Source organism: Erpetoichthys calabaricus, chromosome 17, assembly GCF_900747795.2.
Source record: "Erpetoichthys calabaricus chromosome 17, fErpCal1.3, whole genome shotgun sequence".
Classification (NCBI taxonomy): Eukaryota; Metazoa; Chordata; class Cladistia; order Polypteriformes; family Polypteridae; genus Erpetoichthys; species Erpetoichthys calabaricus.
The window spans coordinates 9,414,520-9,438,166 of record NC_041410.2 but is presented as its reverse complement, the minus strand read 5'-3'; the positions used below and the strand labels follow the sequence as shown (position 1 = coordinate 9,438,166).

The 23,647-nt window shown below is 39.0% G+C and overlaps 1 protein-coding gene across 1 annotated transcript in view; it reads right to left on the bottom strand.

Annotated features, from left to right (window-relative positions):
• Window positions 1-23,647, bottom strand: part of atp13a1 (ATPase 13A1) — a 68,434-nt gene that overhangs the window by 38,903 nt on the left and 5,884 nt on the right. Inside the window, exons 2-9 of the mRNA XM_028823929.2 lie at window positions 20,794-20,883; window positions 14,990-15,180; window positions 13,611-13,683; window positions 6,823-6,978; window positions 4,560-4,629; window positions 4,040-4,146; window positions 3,729-3,858; window positions 2,356-2,411 (exon numbers count right to left, since the gene is read on the bottom strand). Of these exons, the coding sequence (XP_028679762.2) occupies window positions 2,356-2,411; window positions 3,729-3,858; window positions 4,040-4,146; window positions 4,560-4,629; window positions 6,823-6,978; window positions 13,611-13,683; window positions 14,990-15,180; window positions 20,794-20,883 (873 nt within the window). The remainder of the gene's footprint in view (window positions 1-2,355; window positions 2,412-3,728; window positions 3,859-4,039; window positions 4,147-4,559; window positions 4,630-6,822; window positions 6,979-13,610; window positions 13,684-14,989; window positions 15,181-20,793; window positions 20,884-23,647) is intronic.

Below are 23,647 nucleotides of genomic sequence, written 5' to 3'. Positions count from 1 at the left end.
CTTGTCGCAGGAAAAAAGTTGTCTCATCCCAAGATTTTTCTTTTTATAATAGAGAGAAATGCATTGCATTTGTCAATCCAGTAGATGGCGCATTACAAACATTAACACTGCTTTTACGAATGCCATACCAAATTGCATATGACAAAGGCCATTGTATGGTGCACTGCAAATGTTAATGCCAAGGTCTTTGTTGATAACTTCGATTTCAACCAGTCTTAGAAATCAGTTGATATCCATTAGTTGATGTTTAATCTAAAATAACAGAGAACTACTGATAGGACACTAGAGAGATGAGGTTATTCTCTCAAGATCAACAATGTGTCAGAGACAGACTACACCAGCAAGTACAGATATTATGCTTCACCCTGTGCCATCTTTGTTACAAGTTTACCTTTATAACAAATTAGTATTCAACAGTGGTCCTGGAGGACTGCAATAAATGTGGATTTTTGTTATCACCAATTTCATTAAGTCAATTCCTGCTGCTAATTAAACTTATTTAATCAGATGGCTTACTATCCATCACTTTGTCTGCAATCTTCAAAATTCCCTATAGTGAGTATTTAACTTATTTATGAACTTCAGAGTGAAGCTTAGTACTGACACAAGAGTCAATTCAGTCAATACGTTCCTTTAGTGAACTTGCCTGTTGAAATTATGTATTTTAATTGTTTCACAACAAACAAGGAGGCTTTAGTAGCAAGACCTCCAAAAGTGAAGCAGTTAATTTGACTTAATTTACACAGGAGTGTGTTCACCATAAAATATCAGACAAAATATGTAGAAAGAATTAAAAGGTATAATTGAGAACTAGAAGTTATTAATTCATCCTGGTCCACAAAATGTTCAATGACTTCCTTAGCAAAGTCAAATATATACTGGTAGAAATTTCTGTCTCTGCAGAGTAGCAGGAACAGCAAGCACAACATTTTGTTAGCAGCGTGTTTCTAAGAAACTGGATGGTATGAAAGTAGCTGGCCATTTGTGGTTAGGATTGGCCATCTACTGCTGTAGACCATCTTCATCTTGCGGAATTGAAGCCTGTGGACATGTTTGTTTTGTGTAGACAAACATGAAAATGTGCTGAAATTACAAAACTTACTAAAATGAAAGCCTGTAGCCTTACAAGACTAAAACTAACCATCTCTGCTGTATAATTTACGTTTTCAAACATCTTTTTGGAGTACACTAAGACAGCTTCTTCTTTACAGCTAAAGTTTTTTTTTTTAACAGAGAGAAAAAGGCACACTTATTTCTTAAAATTCACAATGGCTGCAAGTTTTTTGCTGTAATGATTTTCTAAAGTCAAGCCGTTTTGGAAACTTGAGCTTTTCTTTTAATTAGATGGTTTACCTCATCTCTGTCTATTGTTGTAGAAAGTCCCAACAGTGTTAGTTTTGACCATTTAATTAAATTCAGCTCACCTGATATTTTAATCAATTACTGATCAAAACAAGGTAGTACCCAATACTTCTTTGCCACTCCACAACACCATGTGGATTTCAGACCAGTATATCACCTCACAACCAATTTGTAATAATTGCACAAAATTTAGCTTGTGACACAAAACAGGCAGAAGGGCATAGCTCACACAGTGGGTGAGGTTCAACAGCCTTGTTCCTCTAATGGCTCTTTCACATATAGATGTTTTTCTGTTACTACAGAAGAGAACCTGAACAATCCATCAAGTTAAAAGGCAGATGTCACTAACCACTGTATAAAAGGACAGACGGCTATGTCAGAGGGTTTTAAAGGATGGAGTAGTGGAACTTGGAAACCAGGCGCAGTTTCATCTCCCATAAGACAGGTGGCAGTGGACCTCCTGAGGCATCCCAGTTTGGACACCCACAGGAGTACATGGGAGTTGGAGTCCGGAAGTGCAGCCCTGACAGGGGCACTGGGTGCCATTAGAGGGAGCTGTCAGGGGAGGACCTCCCTGGTTTCCACATGATTTGGAATTGCTTCCAAGAAGACACACTATGGCACCAGAAGCATTCCTGGATCAAGTTTAAAATGAGCCCGCTGCCTCCAGACTCTGACTCATCTATGTGAAGCGACACTCTAAAGGAGGAGTGCAAGGAGAGAATGAAGATTCACTTGCTTTATATTTATTGTTTGACTGGTTTTACACACTTGATAATTTATATTGGGTAATAAAAATCCTTTATTTGAATCCATGACAATGTTGGGCAATTATTATATCTGAAGTTGGGGTTCAGTGGCACCACCTTGTGGTCACATCACACAATTATATACCAATTAATAAATTGAGTGGCATAAAATCCTGTAATCAGTGAATGTCTACATAGCCAAGTCCTAGAAATTTGGGGGAAGAAATTCATTTTTCTGTCATACCTGTGAGGTGTAAAATCCAGTCCGCAGCACATAAGCTACACATCCATTGTCAACAGCTAAAAAAAGAAAACAAACAAATGAATATTATTAAAAATAGAAAAGGTCAGACAGATAAGGTAGTAGAGGTCCCATGGAGTACAGATACTTTTAAACCTTAAGGTTCCATAGGTTTGCAAGCATTAAGTAGTACTCTGCTAGTAGAAAAAACACACACATGATGACTTTTGAAACTATTCAACAGACAAAAAGTACAAATTTTACTAGCTCACAAACCCTTTGACCTATTGAGCTGAAATTTGGTACACATATACTATGTGGCGTCTACTATCTGCTTCTGGGGTGATGATTTTTATTACTCTTTTTATTTTTATTTTATTTTATTGTAGAATCAGCTATGTATGTGTGCTGTTCTCATCCCTACCACCTTCACCATCACTCCCCCTACCTCTTCAAATCTTACATCATTCTTGAGGCAGATAGAAGACTTAAGTGGCAGCTTAAGTGAAAAATTAAGAAAAACATACTAAGTAATTGCAACACAAACACTGATTTAATCAGTTTTAATGCAAAAAGATGCCGATAGAAGAAGAGAAGAAGCGGGCCGCTAAGGTGCAGAAAAGAAGAGCTGCTCAGGAAACAGCAATCGCATCAACCTCTGAGCAAACAAATGCTAAATGTACAGAGAAAGAGAATGAAAACTATAAGTCAAGTGTATTCACTGCACACACATATATATATTATATATGTATACACATATCCCCAGTGCCTTCAATACCATCCACACATGCCACTTAAGGGGTATACTCAGAGATGTGGTGGTGGACAAGCCAATGGGGTCCTTGATAATGCATGGTCTGTCATGCAAACTGCAGTTTGTGAGGCATAAGGAATGTGCCTCTGATACAGATGTGAGCAATACTGGAGGGGGTACCACAAGAAAGACACAGGGAGAGACTGAACACGTGCGGAAATCATCGGCGCGTACGAACCGGAAGGGAAACTGGCTTGTTCGTCACCCAAGTGTGTGGTCATGAACAGATGCAAAAGTTTGGCGAACTTTAAGGTCGTAACCTGATTTGTATGTGGTCCGAGATATTCGTGACCCAAGGTTCCACTGTATGCTGTGAACACAACGGCCGCTAGAACACATGAGGCTATTTTGCCATGAAATTTTACCATTGTGTGATCTTATTCAGGATGAAGCAGTTCAATAATTCCACAAGGTAACACAAATGCCGCTTCATGGATCCAGCAAACATGTAAAATATGTTTTTGCCTTATTGTAACCAGTCAGTACATATTTAGTAATTATGTGTGATGAATAATTGTACTTTTATTATATAGAGGAATTAGACGGTAAAGCAATCACATACGTTTCAATCCAGCGCTGGCCTTCTGAGGTGGAGTATGCTGGACTACTTTTGTTCCCCCAGATATCACATGAAGCCGGGAGTCCAGCTGAAGCTCTAAGAGGTGGTTGGGATCCAGATCCTCCACAGGTTCCTGTGAATTAAAAAGAAAAAAAAGAGTGGTATTTATCAAAATCACAGTGTAAGAACTTAACAGGAGAGTGGAGGAAAACTAAAAAAAATATGTTGCAGGTATTGAATTAGAAAAGAGAAGACAGAACAAAGGCGGACAGTGAATATATGGCACAAGTTAAAATTTCAAAATAATAATTTACTTTCATCTGGGGGACAGACTCGCCAGTCAGCATGGCCTCATCCACAATACATCGACCACGCAGGAGCAACACATCACATGGAACTAAATTCTCCTGGGGAGAGCGACCTGCAGAGGGAACATCATTAAATGCACAAGTGTGAAAAAGACATGACATTCACAAACTGAAATTCAGGGCAGCAGTGAGGTCCACAGTCAGCAGTCAGAATCATCAGGTGCAAGGCACGAAACAGCTTTGGAGAGGATGCCAGTCTATTGCATGGCCCACTCACTCACACACACCCCCAACACAAAAAAAAAAACTGGGGCACACTGTGGAGTAACCAATTTAAAAATTGTGCATGTTGGAGGGGATGTGGGAGGAAAACTGGATCATCCAGAAAAAAAAACCTGTGCATACATGGGGAGAGCATATGACCTCCATGGATAGGTACTGGAGTGGAATATGAACTCAAAATGTTGAATGTGACATGACCCCCATGACCAAAACGTGAAAATACACGTAAAGTATGGTAAAATACCTATAGAAACAATGTCTCCAGGAATTAGCTCATCGCTGGAAATTGGCCGCCATTTTCTGCTTCTGTAAACCTAGTAAAAAAAGAGGGAGGGATGAAAATGTGAGAGAAGGAGAAACAGCAATAACAAATGATTCTAATTTTATATTCCTCCTGGTCATTTTCACAGACTATATTTGCAGAGAGGCACCTATAATGGATTACCATTGAGAAATATCAACATTTTCAAAAATTTAGTCTGTAATGAAATCAACAAGCCTCAGAACACCTAAGTTAGTTACTACATAGGGCTGTCTTTCTAATCACAATATAAAGGATTACTCAAAGAGAAACGAGCACTTTTAAAAATATATACTAAACTAATGAGAGATGGGTTACATACCAAGTTAATCAAAAAGAAGTCTGCGGCTTCAATTTTTAAATAAAAACTTAAATTAAGATGTGTAACATTGATATTTATACTGTATTAATTAAAGTTCTGATTCCTGCCATTTCCATATAACTTTAGGGCTTCAGAGATGGTTGGCTCACGTTAATTGGTGGCATTAAGGTATAAAATAAAATTTAAAAATTGCACTTTATAACATGGAGTATTTTAAACAACTAGCCATTTAATAGAGCTGTATTTGTGCCTACAATTACACATGAGCAAAACTGAACAGTGACTTGAAATTCAAAAGTTTTATTTGGCATGACATGTTGAATTTACTAACTTAGTCAAAGTCAGTACGGATTTTGTTTAAGTCTGAGTATAGATTGTATCTGCATAAGATCTGAAAATGATTATTTTTAAATTTTAAAATGAAGGATTTACAGAATTATTAAATCTTAAAATCTGTGACTTTTGAAGACAAACTACTTCAAAATATTTTTTACTTTAGTCTGCTGTTAGAAGTCGTATTTTTCTTAATTTCTTTTGATATCATTATAATTTACTTTTGATTGCTTTTTCAGTTTTTTTAATTCAGTGCAGTCATTTAATTATGTCTTCTTCATGTCTAATAGCTGACAATTAAAGAATAAGATTTTGATTCGTCTCAGTGAACCAGGCAGTCTGTCGGAGAATCGAAGGTTTAATTTTACAATAACAACATGAGCAATCCAAGATCTCAATGTTTGCAATCATTTTCAGCAGAAAACATAGGCACAGTAACTGTATTTCAGCATTTTCATTTTTCAGACTGGGTCCAGTATACAGTGTGTAGATATTGCATATTTTCTACATTTCTATATGGGTTTTCTGCCACAGCTAAAAGATGTGAAATGTATGTTTAATGATGGGATTGGCTCCAGCTCTCAAGAACCTGTACTAGAGGAAACAGATTTGGAAAACAACATCAGAAGGTTACAGAGCTAATAATAGAGACCCCAACTACTCAGGTAAAAGTTATTCACATTTAGCTCATATAGAATCAGCAGACCAAGAGTGGCAATGCTAAAGTGATAACATTACACAACTTTGGAGGGGATGTCAAATTTAACGATTTCAGTTATCGATCTCGTCACCCTAATATGTTCGATTACAAAGTCTAGATTTTACACAATTGCAGAGTTAAATTAGCCAACTACGTAATGTCATCATAAACTTTTAAACATTTCAAAAATATTCCAAGCTTGCCCTTTTTAGTGCTAATAATGTGCTGCCTGATGGAGCCAGTTCCCATGTAAATGGCTTTACACGGCAGCAAATTCAGTCACAATTTCGGTCCCTTTTTCTCTTCTTCCATTGTGTCATTGTAGGTAAAATATGAAATAGCAGACAAATGAACATCTCCTCTGGTTGCGAGATCCAAAATACCCACATTCCTTATTCTTCATAGCTGCCTTATAGGTGTTGAAAATCCAGGTGAGTGCTCATTGGTTGCCAGTTTTCACATGCACACCAATCTGCCCCTACAACTCTGATTTTATTTGGATGAGTCACATGTTAGCTGGGTATTACCATACTCCACAATTTACAGTCACGGGAGAAAACTGCAACTGTCCCTGGCATGCCAAAATTGTGTGAAATTAAGTATACGACTGAAAATTGGTTGAAAAGTCATGTAATGTGACATGGCCTTAACGGACAGCTTAAATTTGTAGAAAAAAAGACTTCAAGCAGTGATCCATAGGTAAAATCAATCAAGCCACCCAGGGACTGGTAGCTTTGGCATCATTTGTTTCATAACACTGACTTGGTTATCTTATTATGTAGAGGATACTTTCTAGATGATACTGGAAATAGTCTGTCTGCTTTCCCATGCCATATGAACAGATTTCATACCTGTATCATGTAGGGTTTGTTGCCCATCTTTCTTATCTCTGACATGTTCCTCATCTGCTGTTGTACAAGAGAGGCCTCAAAGGCTACCAGCATAAAGAGAGTGAAGACACTGTAGTACCAATACTCATCTAGGCACCACAGGCCAACACAGAATACCTGTAAAGAGACGAAAGAGCAAGCACAGTTTACTCATACATACATTTAATAACTGAAGGGTTAATGAGTATTGTTGCATTACTAACTGCAGAGTTTCAAACACATTGTTGTGAGAGACATTCACCTGGCATATACTGATCTATATACAAAAAACATCATTAATGTAAAATGTTCTAGTCAATTCCAGCAGCAGCTTCTTTTCAGAAGTCTCAGCTTCCTTCTTGCTCACTGCCTCACCAACTCAGAGTAACCCTACACAAAGAGATCAGAAAAGTTTGGACACCACACAGAATCTCTTCAAGCAGAGTTCTGCCCCCACAAAAAGGGAAGTCAGAACCCCCCTCTCACCCATCACTACACTTAATCAACACAACTTCCAAGGACAGAGCAGGCCTTATTGAGCGGAAAGGCATCCTCCCTCTTACACTCCTACTTTTAATGCCATCCAGCTGTCTGCTCAGTTACAGGTTGAGTGGCAAGTTGACAACTCTCAGAAGAAAAACTCCCACTAAGTGCAAGCAAACTGGCACAGGAGCTTAAGGTTAAGCAGCACTCAGAAGGTCTAGTTAATATGTCGGAACTGAAAATGAAGGTTCTGTTGTGCAGTCTTTAGCATGCGGGTATATTGTGTGGTTAACACACTGGTCACTGTGGGCAACCACTTTTACAAGACTTATAAATACTCGAAAGTATTCTGTATTTACAGCTAAAGGTTTTACTTCAGGGCGGCATGGTGGCGCAGTGGGTAGCGCTGCTGCCTCGCAGTTAGGAGACCCAGGTTCACTGCATGGAGTTTGCATGTTCTCCCTGTGTCTGCGTGGGTTTCCTCCGGGTACTCTGGTTTCCTCCCACAGTCCAAAGACATGCTGGTTAGGTGCATTGGCGATTCTAAATTGTCCCTAGTGTGTGCTTGGTGTGTGTGTGTGTGCACCCTGCGGTGGGCTGGCGCCCTGACCGGGGTTTGTTGCCTGCCTTGCGCCCTGTGTTGGCTGGGATTGGCTCCAGCAGACCCCCGTGACCCTGTAGTTAGGATATTGCAGGTTGGATAATGATAGATGGTTTTACTTCACATTAACATTACGGTAACATGACAGAAGCTTGATAATCAAGAGAATGCAAAACTTGACAGGATAAAGCTAATAAGCAAATACTGAGCAATAAAAATTATATTTAAATGACCAGTGGTGAAACCTCAGAATTTTAAGTGACTTCTTAGATTTTGCCCAGGACTGATTTCTGCCTTGTGTCTATGACTTCCAGAATATGCTCCAAATCCCAAGAACCCTGTAATGGACTAAAGAGATTAAAAAATGCACAGATACACAGACAATTTTCAGGAATTCCACATTCCCTAGGGTACTGTCCCTTTAGATTTCACACCCTCCAAAAGCCTTCTCATCACTCACCATTAATTTCACACAAAAAAAAAAAAGTTTCCATAAGGAAACTGTTCACCTACATGTGATCTTGCTGAGAATTTTTGACTTAAACACAGCTTTTTCCAAAAAAACATCTCATATTAAGGGCTTCCACTTAAAGTTTTTTTGGCATGGTGTCCATATTCATTGTAGTGTTGTTAGGTAGCCCAGTATTTGGCATTGGTGCATCACAGAGTACGAGATTTGAAAGCAGCCTGAATAATATCTATGTGTTTTTTTTAATGTATTTCCATGTCTTTGTATAAATCTCCCTTCTACACCAAAGTGTAACTGGCAACTCTAACCTGGCTTGGTGTGGATGTGCCCTATGACAGACTGGCACAAAATCCAGGGCTGGTTCCTAATTTATGTCCAGTGCTGCTGGTTAAGCACTAGTTCTTTTTGCACCTGAACTACAGAACCAGGGTAGAAATCAGGTGAACATTATAGGTTTCTACATACAGAACAAGGTATACACAAGGTGCTGTGTATCCTTAATGGAAAAGCACTAATCAAGAATAAACTGAAAAGGAATTGAAACTAATACCCTTCCCTGTCAGACTGCCATGCTTTACAAGTCTTTCCTGCTTGCTTTTGTCTCTAAACTGAATCTTGAGCTATTAATTGCCTTGACCGGTGCCAGAAAAACTCCATCATCTGGAACTACATACACAGGGTTGAAACCACGATGAGATATTTATACAGACACACATTCGGAGGTGGGAGTGCATTTTACAGTGGAAAAAATGTTTGGTATGTTTTATGACTTTGTTTTTGTACCAAGAATGATAAAGCTGTTCTCCACAAAAACCATTACTTACAACCACTGATATGAGTCAGTTTTTTTTTTTGTTTTGTTTGTTTTTTATTTTTTTAAGAAGATGGCATCTATTTATCATCACCTTTTTCATATCGGTCCTTTCGGGGAAGGATTTCAATTTAAGATATTTGAGATCAGTGCTGCTACTGCCTCACAAGACCTGGGTTTGAATTTTAGTCTGGGCATTTTCTATGTGTAGTCTGCACCTTCTTATAGTATCTGAGTTTTCTTCACTTCTTTTCATTTTTCCTCCTTCACTCAAAAGATGTGTGTCATGTTAACTGGTGACACTGAATTGATCTGGAATAAATTAAATTTCCTATCAGTTCAGGAGGAGTTCCTGCCTTACACCCTATGTGGATGGGTCTTACTTCCTATTTCCTTATAAAGGACTGCGAGTTCAGAAAATGAATGTAATATTTTATTTTGTGTCTATTTATTCAGTGGAGTACTCCCACTCCCAAAGACACAAGTGTGTGGTTACTGGCATCTTTAAATTGATCAATTATAAGGATGTCTAATTTAAGTTCAAAATGATTCAAAATGGAAAAAAACTAGTGTCGTAGTGAGAGATTTTATCATAAGCGGACCCTTACAAAGTCAAATGTATGAAGATCATAAGGTTTAAACTCATCCAAACTCCCCCATACCCACCTTTGTTAATTCACATTTAAAACATACAAGATCTTGTGTGTGTTGTGTTAATGAATCTTGATCTCCTCTTTTTTGACTCCTAGTAGATATCTTAACTTTTCCATGGAGGTAACATGATTGCAATTATAGTGATGTTAATGTTTTATAAGGGAAAAATTCTGCACATTATGATAAGGATCATCACTATACAATAATGGCATACAAAAGAAGGAGTCACTTTATATGCATAAAGAGCACTGGTCAGGTGCCTATTACAGTAGCTGAAAACCATGGTCAGCTAAAAATGTTACATGCTATATCTATCTACCAAAATATTTCTCTAAGGATTGCTGCTCCTAATTTATCATCTTGTTTGACAGTCTGGCCTCTCCTGTTCTCATTCTGCATCATAATTTAATTCACAGGTGTCAATTTTATTTTAATGTTTACTTTTCAGTTTTTTCTATCTTACTGGTTCCCTTAATTGTATTAAAATAGACAGCAGACAAGAGTGCCAATATCAAAGGATATTACACAGAAGTCACTGTTTTGGAGTTATTTCCAATCATGATGAACAACAGTAAGCAAAAACAAAAATAAAGAAAGGAAAATCTAATCATGCTTATTAAATTACAATGAAAAATAAATAAACCCCATTGTGCATTTTTAATTAACACAATACAAAGATATAAACAAGATTCTCAGTTTAAGTCAAACAAGTCCAAAAAGAATGCAGAAACTGGAAGGAATGATAGCCTAAGGCCATGACGGTACTTCTATACCAGGACAGGGCATCTCAAGTCTAAATATTTGCTATTATTTGACACTTGGTTTGGTATTCCTAAATTATTACTAAGTTAGGAGATAATGAGGCTTTTTTGCATTATTTTCTTCCCCAGAAATTGCATTTCTGCTCATTGGTTATTTGCAAAGTGCATCCTTTCATTGCCATTATTCAGATTGTGTTATTATTAGGTGAATGTGACTCAAAGAGGAGGATAAGATTTCCATATGTTTAAAATATACAATTATAAGAGGGTGTCCTAAATTTCTTACACAGCAATGTACAGTGGTGTGAAAAACTATTTGCCCCCTTCCTGATTTCTTATTCTTTTGCATGTTTGTCACACAAAATGTTTCTGATCATCAAACACATTTAACCATTAGTCAAATATAACACAAGTAAACACAAAATGCAGTTTGTAAATGGTGGTTTTTATTATTTAGGGAGAAAAAAAAAATCCAAACCTACATGGCCCTGTGTGAAAAAGTAATTGCCCCCTGAACCTAATAACTGGTTGGGCCACCCGTAGCAGCAATAACTGCAATCAAGCGTTTGCGCTCTGGAGGAATTTTGGCCCACTCATCTTTGCAAAATTGTTGTAATTCAGCTTTATTTGAGGGTTTTCTAGCATGAACCGCCTTTTTAAGGTCATGCCATAGCATCTCAATTGGATTCAGGTCAGGAGTTTGACTAGGCCACTCCAAAGTCTTCATTTTGTTTTTCTTCAGCCATTCAGAGGTGGATTTGCTGGTGTGTTTTGGGTCATTGTCCTGTTGCAGCACCCAAGATCGCTTCAGCTTGAGTTGACGAACAGATGGCCGGACATTCTCCTTCAGGATTTTTTGGTAGACAGTAGAATTCATGGTTCCATCTATCACAGCAAGCCTTCCAGGTCCTGAAGCAGCAAAACAACCCCAGACCATCACACTACCACCACCATATTTTACTGTTGGTATGATGTTCTTTTTCTGAAATGCTGTGTTCCTTTTACGCCAGATGTAACGGGACATTTGCCTTCCAAAAAGTTCAACTTTTGTCTCATCAGTCCACAAGGTATTTTCCCAAAAGTCTTGGCAATCATTGAGATGTTTCTTAGCAAAATTGAGACGAGCCCTAATGTTCTTTTTGCTTAACAGTGGTTTGCGTCTTGGAAATCTGCCATGCAGGCCGTTTTTGCCCAGTCTCTTTCTTATGGTGGAGTCGTGAACACTGACCTTAATTGAGGCAAGTGAGGCCTGCAGTTCTTTAGACGTTGTCCTGGGGTCTTTTGTGACCTCTCAGATGAGTCGTCTCTGCGCTCTTGGGATAATTTTGGTCGGCCGGCCACTCCTGGGAAGGTTCACCACTGTTCCATGTTTTTGCAATTTGTGGATAATGGCTCTCACTGTGGTTCGCTGGAGTCCCAAAGCTTTAGAAATGGCTTTATAACCTTTACCAGACTGATAGATCTCAATTACTTCTGTTCTCATTTGTTCCTGAATTTCTTTGGATCTTGGCATGATGTCTAGCTTTTGAGGTGCTTTTGGTCTACTTCTCTGTGTCAGGCAGCTCCTATTTAAGTGATTTCTTGATTGAAACAGGTGTGGCAGTAACCAGGCCTGGGGGTGGCTACGGAAATTGAACTCAGGTGTGATACACCACAGTTAGGTTATTTTTTAACAAGGGGGCAATTACTTTTTCACACAGGGCCATGTAGGTTTGGATTTTTTTTCTCCCTAAATAATAAAAACCATCATTTAAAAACTGCATTTTGTGTTTACTTGTGTTATATTTGACTAATGGTTAAATGTGTTTGATGATCAGAAACATTTTGTGTGACAAACATGCAAAAGAATAAGAAATCAGGAAGGGGGCAAATAGTTTTTCACACCACTGTATCTTCTTTGATTTTATAACCATGTCATAAAAATGTATGCGGCTAATGAATTTATCAGATTAAATTTCTAAAGTTAGAGGAAACGAACTTAAAGAAACTAGATATTCTTACATTACTGCACTTAATGAATGCTTAATCTAATATTGGGCTGTAGAATGGCAGATTCTATGCCAGCAGTGTTGGGTGGAAGAAAGGATACAACACTGGACGGGAGTTTCTGACTGACAAATCCCGACTGGTCCAATTCACACTTGTCTGTTAATCACAGCAGTGCTACCCATTACATTCTACTCCAGGGGTGTACCGGTCCTGGTGGGCCGCGGTGGCTGCAGGTATTCATTCTAACCATTTTCTTAATTAACTTGTTTTGCCTTAGTTTTAATTGACGTGACTCAGACCCATAAGTTGTTTCTTTTCCCTTAATGAGCAGCCAAACAATAATGAGACACAAAACAAGCTGCCACATGACCAGCTCACCTGAAAATAAAGAAAGGTCAAGTTGGTCTGCTCAGGTCACTAAAACATCTTGACGGTGGTCTTAGAAAAAACATAAAAATCAACAGTCTGCTGTGGCAGAATGAGAGCAGCAACAAGTCATGATATTCAATAACGGCTTTAATTAACAGCAAGAATTGGCTTCTCATTAAGAAACTGGTTGGAGTGAAATGGACTGGAGTTTGACGTTCCAATTTAGGTGGTCATCTGTTGGCTCGTTTCACAATTCATTTCTGTTTGGCTGCCATTTAATGAAGAAACAAATCAATTCAGAGGACTGAATCATTAAAAACAGGGCTATGAAAATGAAGGGAAAAGGAGTTAATTAGGAAAAGGGTTAGAATGAAAACCTGCAGCCACTGCGGCCCACCAGGACCGGAGTTGGACACCCCTGTTCTACTCTGAAAAGAAACTATTCAGCCAATGTCCTCTCCTAGGCACATGGAAAATTCAACTTTAAAGGTTAGCCTTCATTGATTGTTGAATGTTAAAATAAAAAACAAGGACCTATTATGGCAACAGAAGCATGTTTACTAAGATGCTGGTCAGTACTAGCTCAAACCAAAAAACAGGTAGAAAGATACAAAACAAAGATCACATTCCAACCTGAAAGACAAAGAAGGGTGCTGTGGCACGCTCCTTGAACAGCTCCAAGAATTCTGGTACCATCATTTCTGCCCTGGAAGAGAGGAGAAAAGAAGAAAAAAAAAAACTTGGTATCAAAATGGGCTGCAAAGATGACTTCTGATTTCAGATCAGCATCAACATCAACACAGTATTACACAGAGTAAAATAGCTAATCGGGGAGGCCACCAACAATGTAAAGTCACATTTGAAGGACCTACTGGCATTTAGTCTAAAAAGCAGTTAACATCCTATTGCTACCTCCCCAAGTATGGCAGGGAAGCATTAAAAAAACGGTAATTCATTGTAGGATGAGTGGATGAATCCATAGACGGACAGACAAAATTAGCCAACAAAATTTTCCTGTAAGTGTAAAATATTGTTTGAGAAATTTTCCTTATAGGATTTTTGCCAAAAAGCTCCATCCTTACAAGTAAAGCATGACATAGTTAGCATCCTGTTACGCAGATGTTCACTTTAGCAGTAATAGGGGCAACTTATTGGGGGAAAAAGGATAACCAAATGGAGCAACATTTACTGTACAAAAGAAGACCTGCTTATCCTCTGCAACAAAAATGGAAATTGGGAAGTTTCTCTTTCAGCATGACATAGCCCAAAGCAGCAGTGACTTTGAATTACCTTTGGTGTCTTGCTTTTACTTATTTTCATTTATGGTTTTGCATTAAGATCATCCCACCTGTCTATATCTTTTGGGATTGCAGTTATGTCTTTTGCCCCTCTACCTTTGTAATGAGTAGTTTATATCAGGGTCTCTTAGGCTTTGTGAAGCTTAAGAGATGAAGACAGTCCTTGAGGATTTTATCATAGAAGTCTGAAGCTACCACCACATTCAGGAGACATTCACAGTCATAAGAAACTACTCAATAAGTGGCATTATTAACTGCATTTTCCTTGTGTCCGCTGCAGTTGTGCCAGACTGCAGCAAAAGCACAGGTGGACTTTCTTGGGTAGCAAATCAGTTCCATAAACTATAATGCGCCAGAAAGCCATCAGTTGGATGAGTGAATGCAACCACCCTCCTCAGGCTGGACTAATCACCTTAGTGCAATGGGCTCTAAGCTAATGTGTTATTCAAACCTTTTTTGTTTTCTCATTTAAAGCTATTGGGATTATGATGATTTTGAAAAGCCACGTACATTTTCTACTGAGATTTCAAAAATAGAAGAAAAATTCAATGAGGCTAACTTCATAGCTATCTCAATCTTGCAATATCTAATTTCAAAATGAAAATCCTTCCCCAAACTAGAGAAGAATCAGTGTTGGGACTGTACGTTATATTTGACACAGTGAACAAAAAAATTGCATTATTGGAAACCATTATGAGAAAGGAATACGCTTACTTGTTGTTCCCATATTTCTTTTCTGCCATGCGCAACTCTGCCTCTTCTTGGTAGCCTTTCCAGTTTTGATAATAACCAAATGACTGGTCAACAGGGAAGGCCACGGGTATGAAGCGATTTTTCTCGTCACAGTCGTACCAGTAGCGGATCTTCTGAAACTCGAATGAGATAACTTCCCGCCCGTCCTCGTCCTAAAGAAGAGGCACATTTATATTGTTTGCTAGCATAAGGATATTTGCTATTTTGATGAGCAGATACAGATTTGACAGAAAAGTTACTACTAGAAGGACTTGCTGCAAATAGCCTTATATTTAACACTAAAAACAAACTTTATATTATTCAGTGCTTTTTCATTTGTAGATATTATCCTGGAAATGTTACAGGTATAGTACTAGTTTTTCCTTGTTTCTGCAATGGCACTTAATCAGTGTCACATGTGGAGTCTTTTAATCAAATTACCATTCAGAGACACTTTATACGTTTACAGTTGGTTTCAAACATCTATAATTGAAATCCTGAAAGGTAAAGGGAAATGCTCATTGTCACAAAAAAATAAAAACAAACTTTTATTTTTGGAAAGTGAAAGCTATCCTAATACTATACAGAACATTTGTTTCTACTGTTTATATTATCAAGTGGAGCTCTGACAGGTTAGTGAACTGTTTGAGAACAAACATTCAATCAATCAGTCGTCAGGATAGAACTAATCGTCAGTTAGGTGCTGGACAGAAAGCAAACATTTAAAAACAAGTATATCAAAAATCTCAAACATTAATTCAACAAACAGATACATGCTCATCAGCTGAATTAAACCACAGCTGATTGCTTTTTATTCAAGACCAACACGTTAAATGCTTTTCAACATAAATGTCTGAATATTCAACCTTCCACTCAAAAACTGATAGAATATTTTTCAGTAAACTGAAGCCTGGCACAAAGGATACTTGATTTAATAAGCACCAGGTTGAAGCCAATCAAAATTGGCAAAGGGGATTCTGAATACAGTGTCTTCTTTAATGTATATTCTATACTAGACGTCCCCCGCGGCTCCACCCGCATAGTAGTGAAACAGGACGGTGAGGAGGGCCCTGCTCGGCTCCCCACTCCTGACGTCATGCTTCAACCCTCCCTTTGGCCTGCAGCCTTTGTCTCGGAATTAGTGTGAATATATCGCTCCTGTTGATTCTTAGCGCAATGAGAGAAGTGGCAAAATCAACTGGAATGTTCAAGCAAATTACAGAAAAAAAACCTGACCTGAATCCATTAAGTAGTTCTCTCCTTTGCTAGCTAAGTGGAGGTAAGGTATGTCCTGAGGCTGACGCGTGAGTGGGGAGGGCAGGGGTCCCGCCCCACTCGGCCTGCTGCGTGTCTCTCGGTACCACAAGCAAACTATGATACTTAGCACAATGAGAGAAGTAGCAAAATCAACCAGAATGTTCAAGCAAATTATAGAAAAAACCCGATCTAATTCTGTTAAGTGGTTCTCGCGTGAAAAGCGGATAGACATACAGACAGATGTTGGATTTTATTTTATATATATATATATATATATATATATATATATGGGGAGAGAGAGAGACAAGACCAATTGTAGGAGTTTACAACATAGTCTTGGACATTGCAGGATGAGGAGGAGTAATATGAGGTGCTCCTGAATTATTTTATGAAATTATGTTTATCCTCGTTTACAGAGGCATGCAAAGTTTGGTCACCCTTGCTTAAAATGTCTATTACTGTGAATAGTTAAGTGAGCAGAAGATGAACTGATCACCCAAAAGTATACAGCTAAAGAGGACATATTTCTTTAATATTTTAAGCATGATTACATTTTTATTTCCAAAATTCACAAAAGTGCCTAAAGCAAAAGTTTGGGTACCCGACATGGTCAGTACTTTGTAAGACCCCCTTTGGAAAGTATCACAGCTTGTAAACGTTTTTGTAGCCAGCTGTCTTTCAGGTCTAACTTGGGAGTATTTTCGCCCATTCAGCCTTGCATAAGGCTTCGGACTCTGCAAGATTCTTGGGTCGTCTTGCATGCAACTGCTCATTTGAGATCTGTCCAGAATTTCAACGATGTTTTGGTAGGGGGACCATGAGGGCCATTGCAAAACCATCAGCTTGCGCCTCTTGAGGTATTCCATTGTAGATTTTGAGGTGTGTTTTGCATCATTATCTTGTTGTAGAATCCAACCTCTTTTTTAATAGGTGGTGTGATGTTTGCTCCAGAATTTTCTCTAATTTATTTGAATCCATTCTTCCCTCTACCAAAGACATGCTCCCTGTGCCACTGGCTAGTCCAAAGCATGATTGATCCACCCCCATACTTACAGGTGGAGATGTGTTCTTTCCCTGGAATTCTGCACCCTTTTTTCTCCAAAATGCATCAGGCTTGTTTATATCTTCATTTGCAAACTTCAAGAGCTGAATTTTTGTGGTTAGGACACAGGACTCCATCATGAAAGTCATATTTGTTCAGGTGTTGGAGCACAGCGGAACAGTGCACCATCACTCCATAGTCTGCTAAATCTTTGTAAAGGTCTTTTGCAGTCAACTGGGGGGTTGGGGTTGGGTATTTGCCTTTCTAGCAATCCAATGAGAAGTTCTTTCAGGAAGTTTTCTTGGTCTTCCAGAACTCAACTTGACCTCCACCATTCCTGTTAACTATCTTCTTGTAGCCTTCTCCTGCTTTGTGTGCATCAATTATTTTTCAGAGTGCTGGGCAGCTGCTTAGAAGAGCCCGTGCCTACTGACTGTTAGGATAAGGTATGAGGAGTCTGAGAATGAATACAGCTTTGCACTTTGCATCACGTGGGGTTTCCTAACGATGACTGAACAAGCCATAGTCCTAACATGCTAATGAAGGTCTGAGACCTTAGTAAAAGTTATCCAAGACCTCAAATATCTTATGGTGCTCCTTTCTTTTTTTCACTGTGCAACTAATATGGCATAAAATACTGAAAAGAAATGAGCCGTCTTTAACTTTATGCCTTTTCATGATCAATTCAACTTCTGCTCACTTAACTTTTCACAGTAACAGACATTTTAAGCAAGGGTACAAAAACTTTTTTGCACGCCACTGTAGATCTGTGTACAGCACATATAAAACAAAGTTAAATCAAGTGCATGGATGCCTGATGATTTCCTATAGCAATCTCCTGCTCAACTGGAAAAACGTGGCTGCTTCTTGCTGGGTTTCTACTCCTGTGAACTTCTACAATTGCTTTCTGTCACCAGCCTTAGAGATGTGTTCAAATGCCAAATCATATTTCTACAGAAGCTATGACATCTTTCTATCACCTGTAATACACTGTCACAAATCACTTTTCTGATATAGAAATATTGTGCCTTAATCATTTCTCGATTGGATTACGGTAGGTCATGTTTTGATGGCCTTCCTGCTCACATTACAACTGATTACAAGTTCAAAATATCAATTGCAGTGTTCAGACACAGACCACGCGTAACACATACACTCATCTAGACTCCTTAAAGTTTGATTGCTTGTAATTTACCAGGTATTGATTTATCTTGTCTTTCAACTTCTTTCAATTATAGTTGTGTATTTCATAAGGTGTCTTTTGATAATTTGGCCTATGAAGGATACTGTACTCCTGCTGAGTCAGTCTACCACATTAAGCAATGTTACCGTCTTGGGTCAGGCAGGACATACAAATTTTTTCTGGCCTGATCAGTGCTCTAAATTGCAGAGCAAAATGTTGTTCACTTTTCTGATTTAACCTGAATGTATGGAGTCTTATGAACAAGAGACACTGTAACATTTCTCAGTATAATTATTACAGAATTTCCCTCAGATAATAATCTGAGCTAAAACTAAATAATGAACTACTACTTAAATGTTCTATATCACTTATTAATTTTTATTTTCTTCCTTGACACTGAAATTATGCTCATATAAAATATTTATATGCGGCCTTAGAAAATGTCAGATATGCTTGTTTTTATGTAGAATTCATTTCCCATTTCTGGCTTTCCTGCCTGAATCCTCTCCACCAATATTCCTCTCTCACCCCAAGGCTCCATCAACTTGGATCTCTCTCTGTTCTTCTCTGCTTTTCTCTTTGAGCAGTATTATGGGCAGGGTGACACTGGTCTCTTGCAAGGACTCTACCAGTTTCCTCTACTCTATTGAAGTCTCTTTTCTACGATATAGTTCTTGCAAACTTTATGTATCATTAAGTAATGGGTAATCCACTTTCAATATTAAGCTGCGGTTGGTTGGAAACTGGATGGTCGGTGATCATCCTTAACCCTTTCACACTTTGCTCTGTGGATTTTTAATCGTTAGTTCCAGCAAGAAGTCTCCTGTTCTCGGTCTGTTGCATCTCCTAGTGATGATGTGGGTTCCACTCCATGCTCCCATCCAGCTTCTGGGAGCTCTGAACCTGACACCGTCAGTAATGTGACCGATAAGCTAGGCAGTGAGGCACAACAATAAAGCAAGGGGATGGTGCAAAAAGTGCAAAGTGCTTTTATTAAAATCAGCAAAATCAAGTCTTCAAATAAATAGTGCAGTCAGTCAAATAAGTAATCCAATAAAAGCTGGGGAAAAACGTGGAGGTTAAAAATCCAATAAATAAATCCTTTTAAAACATGAGGTTAAAACAATGTCCTTTTTAACAGAAAGCTAGGTGCATTCTTCTACTGGTGACTCCCCTGCTTCTCCCATCCAGGCTATGCACCAGGGGAGCCACCCTACCTGCAGCTGACCTTCTTCACTTGACTGGTCTAGAAGCTTTTTGGTCCCTAGCTCCATTCAGCTCTCACTAGACCGAGACTTGGGCTCCCCAGCGACCAGGATGCTCACGCTGGGGCTTCCACTTCCCAGGTCACTGACTCCTGCTGCGGCGAGCCAAACTTCTCCCAACAAATACTCAGCAGGTATGACCACTACAATCGGCCCTGGGTGTTGGCCATACACCTGCTAGGGCTCGTCTCTCCCAGCTGCCTGCTTACATCCGCAAGACTGTGAACGCTCGCTCTCACCGGCTTTCTCCGTTCTGCTTCCTGCCGCCTTCCTCACCCTTAACCTTCATTCACGTTCTTTTCTTGTCTTCCCTTCTATCTGCCTTGCGCTTCTATTATACATTATGGGGACGTGGATCAGGTGTGGCAATCAGCGGCTCCCGGCAACAATTACGGATGCAGACAACTCCTCACCTGTGCACTTAAGCGAGGACCGCCCGCATCACGAATTCCCTGGGAACCGCTTCAGGACTCACTACCAAGCCCCCTCTCTAAGCTGTGAAGGTGGTGATTATTTATTTAAAAGGTGGCCTTTTTGACATGAGCTGTGGACCCACTAAACCACACTTCTTATAGTACTGGGGTGTCTCTTGACTATACTTTTTGATGCAGAGTTTTATTCATTTCACTTTTTGAATTTGCATCATTCAATAAAAATTCCATTACAGAAAATAATTTGTTCCATTGACGTAGATGAACAGCCTCAAAGCTAAACACAGTAAGTTCATGGGTGAATAAAATAAAGTAAATAAAATCAAAGGAGCCATATGGCTGAGGAATTTTAATAAAGAAGAGATCAAAATAGCTGCTAATCAGCACAGTGTAATTAACATGTATGTTCAATTATAAGAAAAATCCAGCAGCCCACCAGGACAACACTTGCAAGTTTATGTTTTGGTTACAAGTTCTTATTTTTTATGTAATTATAAGGTGCTTTAAAATACAGTACCATTTTTTTTTTTCTGTAGATGCGAAGGACTACAACGAAAACTTTTAAGAAATGCCAAAATGGAAAAACAAAATATGAATGAAGATCTCACCATATCTCTCTGAAGAACAACCAGCTCAGCAGATCCATTATTAGGAGTTGGAACCACTTTAGCTAGCGTGGCCTTTTGAGGGTTTGGCTCCTGGAAAGCAAAAATAAAACCTTTTTAGAAATAATGTGTGTAGCCTGCAAAGAACAAAAACTAACTTCAAAGCACAGTGCTCAAATTTTCCAAAATAAATAAATAAATTATATATATTTATTTTCACATTTGCAAAGCAGAGTAGTAAAACAGATGCTTGTTTATCTCCAGATATGTTTAAAGTAGATGATGCTCTATCTCAGCAGGTATTTCTAGTAACCACAAAAAAAAAAAAAAACGTCATTGCTGGCCAGTAATGAGAAGTCAAGCAAAAAGGCACCTTTTATTGGCTAGCTAATAAGATTACAATGTGTAAGCTTTCAAGGCAACTCAGGCCCCTTCTTCAGGCGAGATGTAATGATAATAATTACTGGCCAGGAAAGTTTTACATTTCTCAAAAAATAGCAATAATACATACATATTTATTTGGCAACAGAAAAGAAATAGCATGTTCAAAGTATTTTAAAAAATAGAATAAAAAAGCTAAAAGGATGACGGATCATGCAGTGCCCGTGCTGTGTAGGGTACAACTCTTACTGCCACTATAGAAAAACAATTGTGTGGCCATACTCGGTATACTGTATGCTATTATGGTTTTGTATTACAAGAAGGAGCAAAAGAAAGACCTGAGCAAAGCAACTAGACCAACTGTAAACATCTGCAAAACACGTCCCCTGCACAGGCTTTTGGCAGTGACCCTACATCATGCCCTCTTTGCAAATGAACATATATAAACTCTTTAGCAGCATATTGCTTGTTCTACGCATGGCGTTATACATGAGGCCCCTGGAGAGCCACAGTGGCTACAGGTTTTCATTCCAACCCAACTGCTTAATTAGAAACCAATCCTTGCCAATCTCAGACCTTATTTAATTTTATGGCTTGTTAGTCTGAAATGCAAGGTTCATATATTGTAGACTTTTTCCTTTCCAAAGATATCATCCAAATGATTTGAAGCCTTAAACGGATAACTTTCAGTCTGTCACATTTTTCTATTAAGTGTTTTATTAAATAAAACAGTGCATGATGAACACACAGAGATGTAAATGGAAACAAGTTAGATGGAGAACTGCTGGCTGCTTTGTCATTTACATCTTATTGCTAATAAGGAGCTATTAAAACAGTGAATGCAGCTGTTTAAGATTGACATAAGCAATTAAGGTTGGGGACCCTTAACAAGGAAGACCACTAAAATGAAGCATTAAAATGTCACTTAAGCAATAAGTACTTCATCAGCAATAAATGACTTCTCATTAAGAAGGTGTGTTGGAACAAAAACCTGCAGCCACTGTGGATCTCCAGGACCAACACTGCCAACCTCTGCTCTAGACTGACCTTGAATGAAACCATGAGTGCCTATGCCTTGCGATGGCCTGTCACCACATCCACTGTTAATTTCTGCCTTGCATCAGATGCTGCCAAGACAGGATCTGAACCAAGATTACTATAGGCCTGCTTCAGCCAGACTAATATAAGGTTTAATTTGCAAAAGAAGATGAAGCCAAAGTTGTAACACTTTACAGTAAGAGCTATCTTGGTGCATGTATTGGACTTAGTCTTAGTAAGACTTGATGTGATCAAAGACAATTTAAAATAGAGCCTACCACATAGTGCATCTTTTAGTCACTTTCCATTACAGGACAAGACCTTAGAAAATACATTTTTGTCTTACAATGCCATAAAGTGACCAACAGATGCACTACAGAAATCCCTTGAAGGACCTTTTCTCAACATTTTACTGACAACACATCGGAAACTGTGTGTCAAAACGAACACACCAAGAAAATGACTTCTGATTACACAAGGAAAAGTTATTTATGGATCAGGTTTTATGTAACGCCATACCCAAAAACTGAATTTTAACAAAAGGAAAAAAGGATTCCATGGCTATGATCTGCGATACTACTCATGCAACATATATGCAGGTGCTTCCAACATTCTAGATATAGTGAAAAAGTGTAGAAACAAAGTAATATAACATTGCCAGATATGGGATGCTCTATCGACCCACTGGAGGTAGTAGCAAAGGTAAGGAGGAAAGCAAAGCTGAGTGCCATTATAAACAATGTCGCACTTCCTCTCTCTCTCTCTCTCTCTGACATACTAACACTGAGGACTTCCAGACAACAAATTATTCAACAGAAGCGTGTCATGAAACGCCACTGGGGCTCCTTTACAGCAATGACAATATCCAGATGGAGTATCGCCACAACTGCTGAAGGTCTGTGCATCGGAGCTGGGGGGTCCTCTACAGCGCATCTTCAACCTGAGCCTGGAACAGGGGAGAGTCCCGACGCTTTGGAAAACATCTTGTATCACCCCAGTCCCAAAGGTATCACGTCCTAGTGAGCTGAATGACTTTCGGCCTGTTGCTCTGACATCACATGTGAAGAAGACCATGGAGAGGCTGCTGCTTCACCACCTTAGGCCACAGGTTCAACACGCCCTTGACCCTCTGCAGTTTGCATATCAGGTGAAGGTGGGAGCGGAGGATGCCATCATCTATATGCTACACCGATCCCTCTCCCACTTGGACAGAGGCAGTGGTGCTGTAAGAATTATGTTTCTAGACTTCTCTAGCGCCTTCAACACAATCCAACCTCTGCTCCTTAGGGACAAGCTGACAGAGATGGGATTAGATTCATACCTAATGGCATGGATCGTGGACTATCTTAAAGACAGACCTCAGTATGTGCGTCTTGGGAACTGCACGTCTGACATTGTGGTCAGCAACACAGGAGCGCCACAAGGGACTGTACTTTCT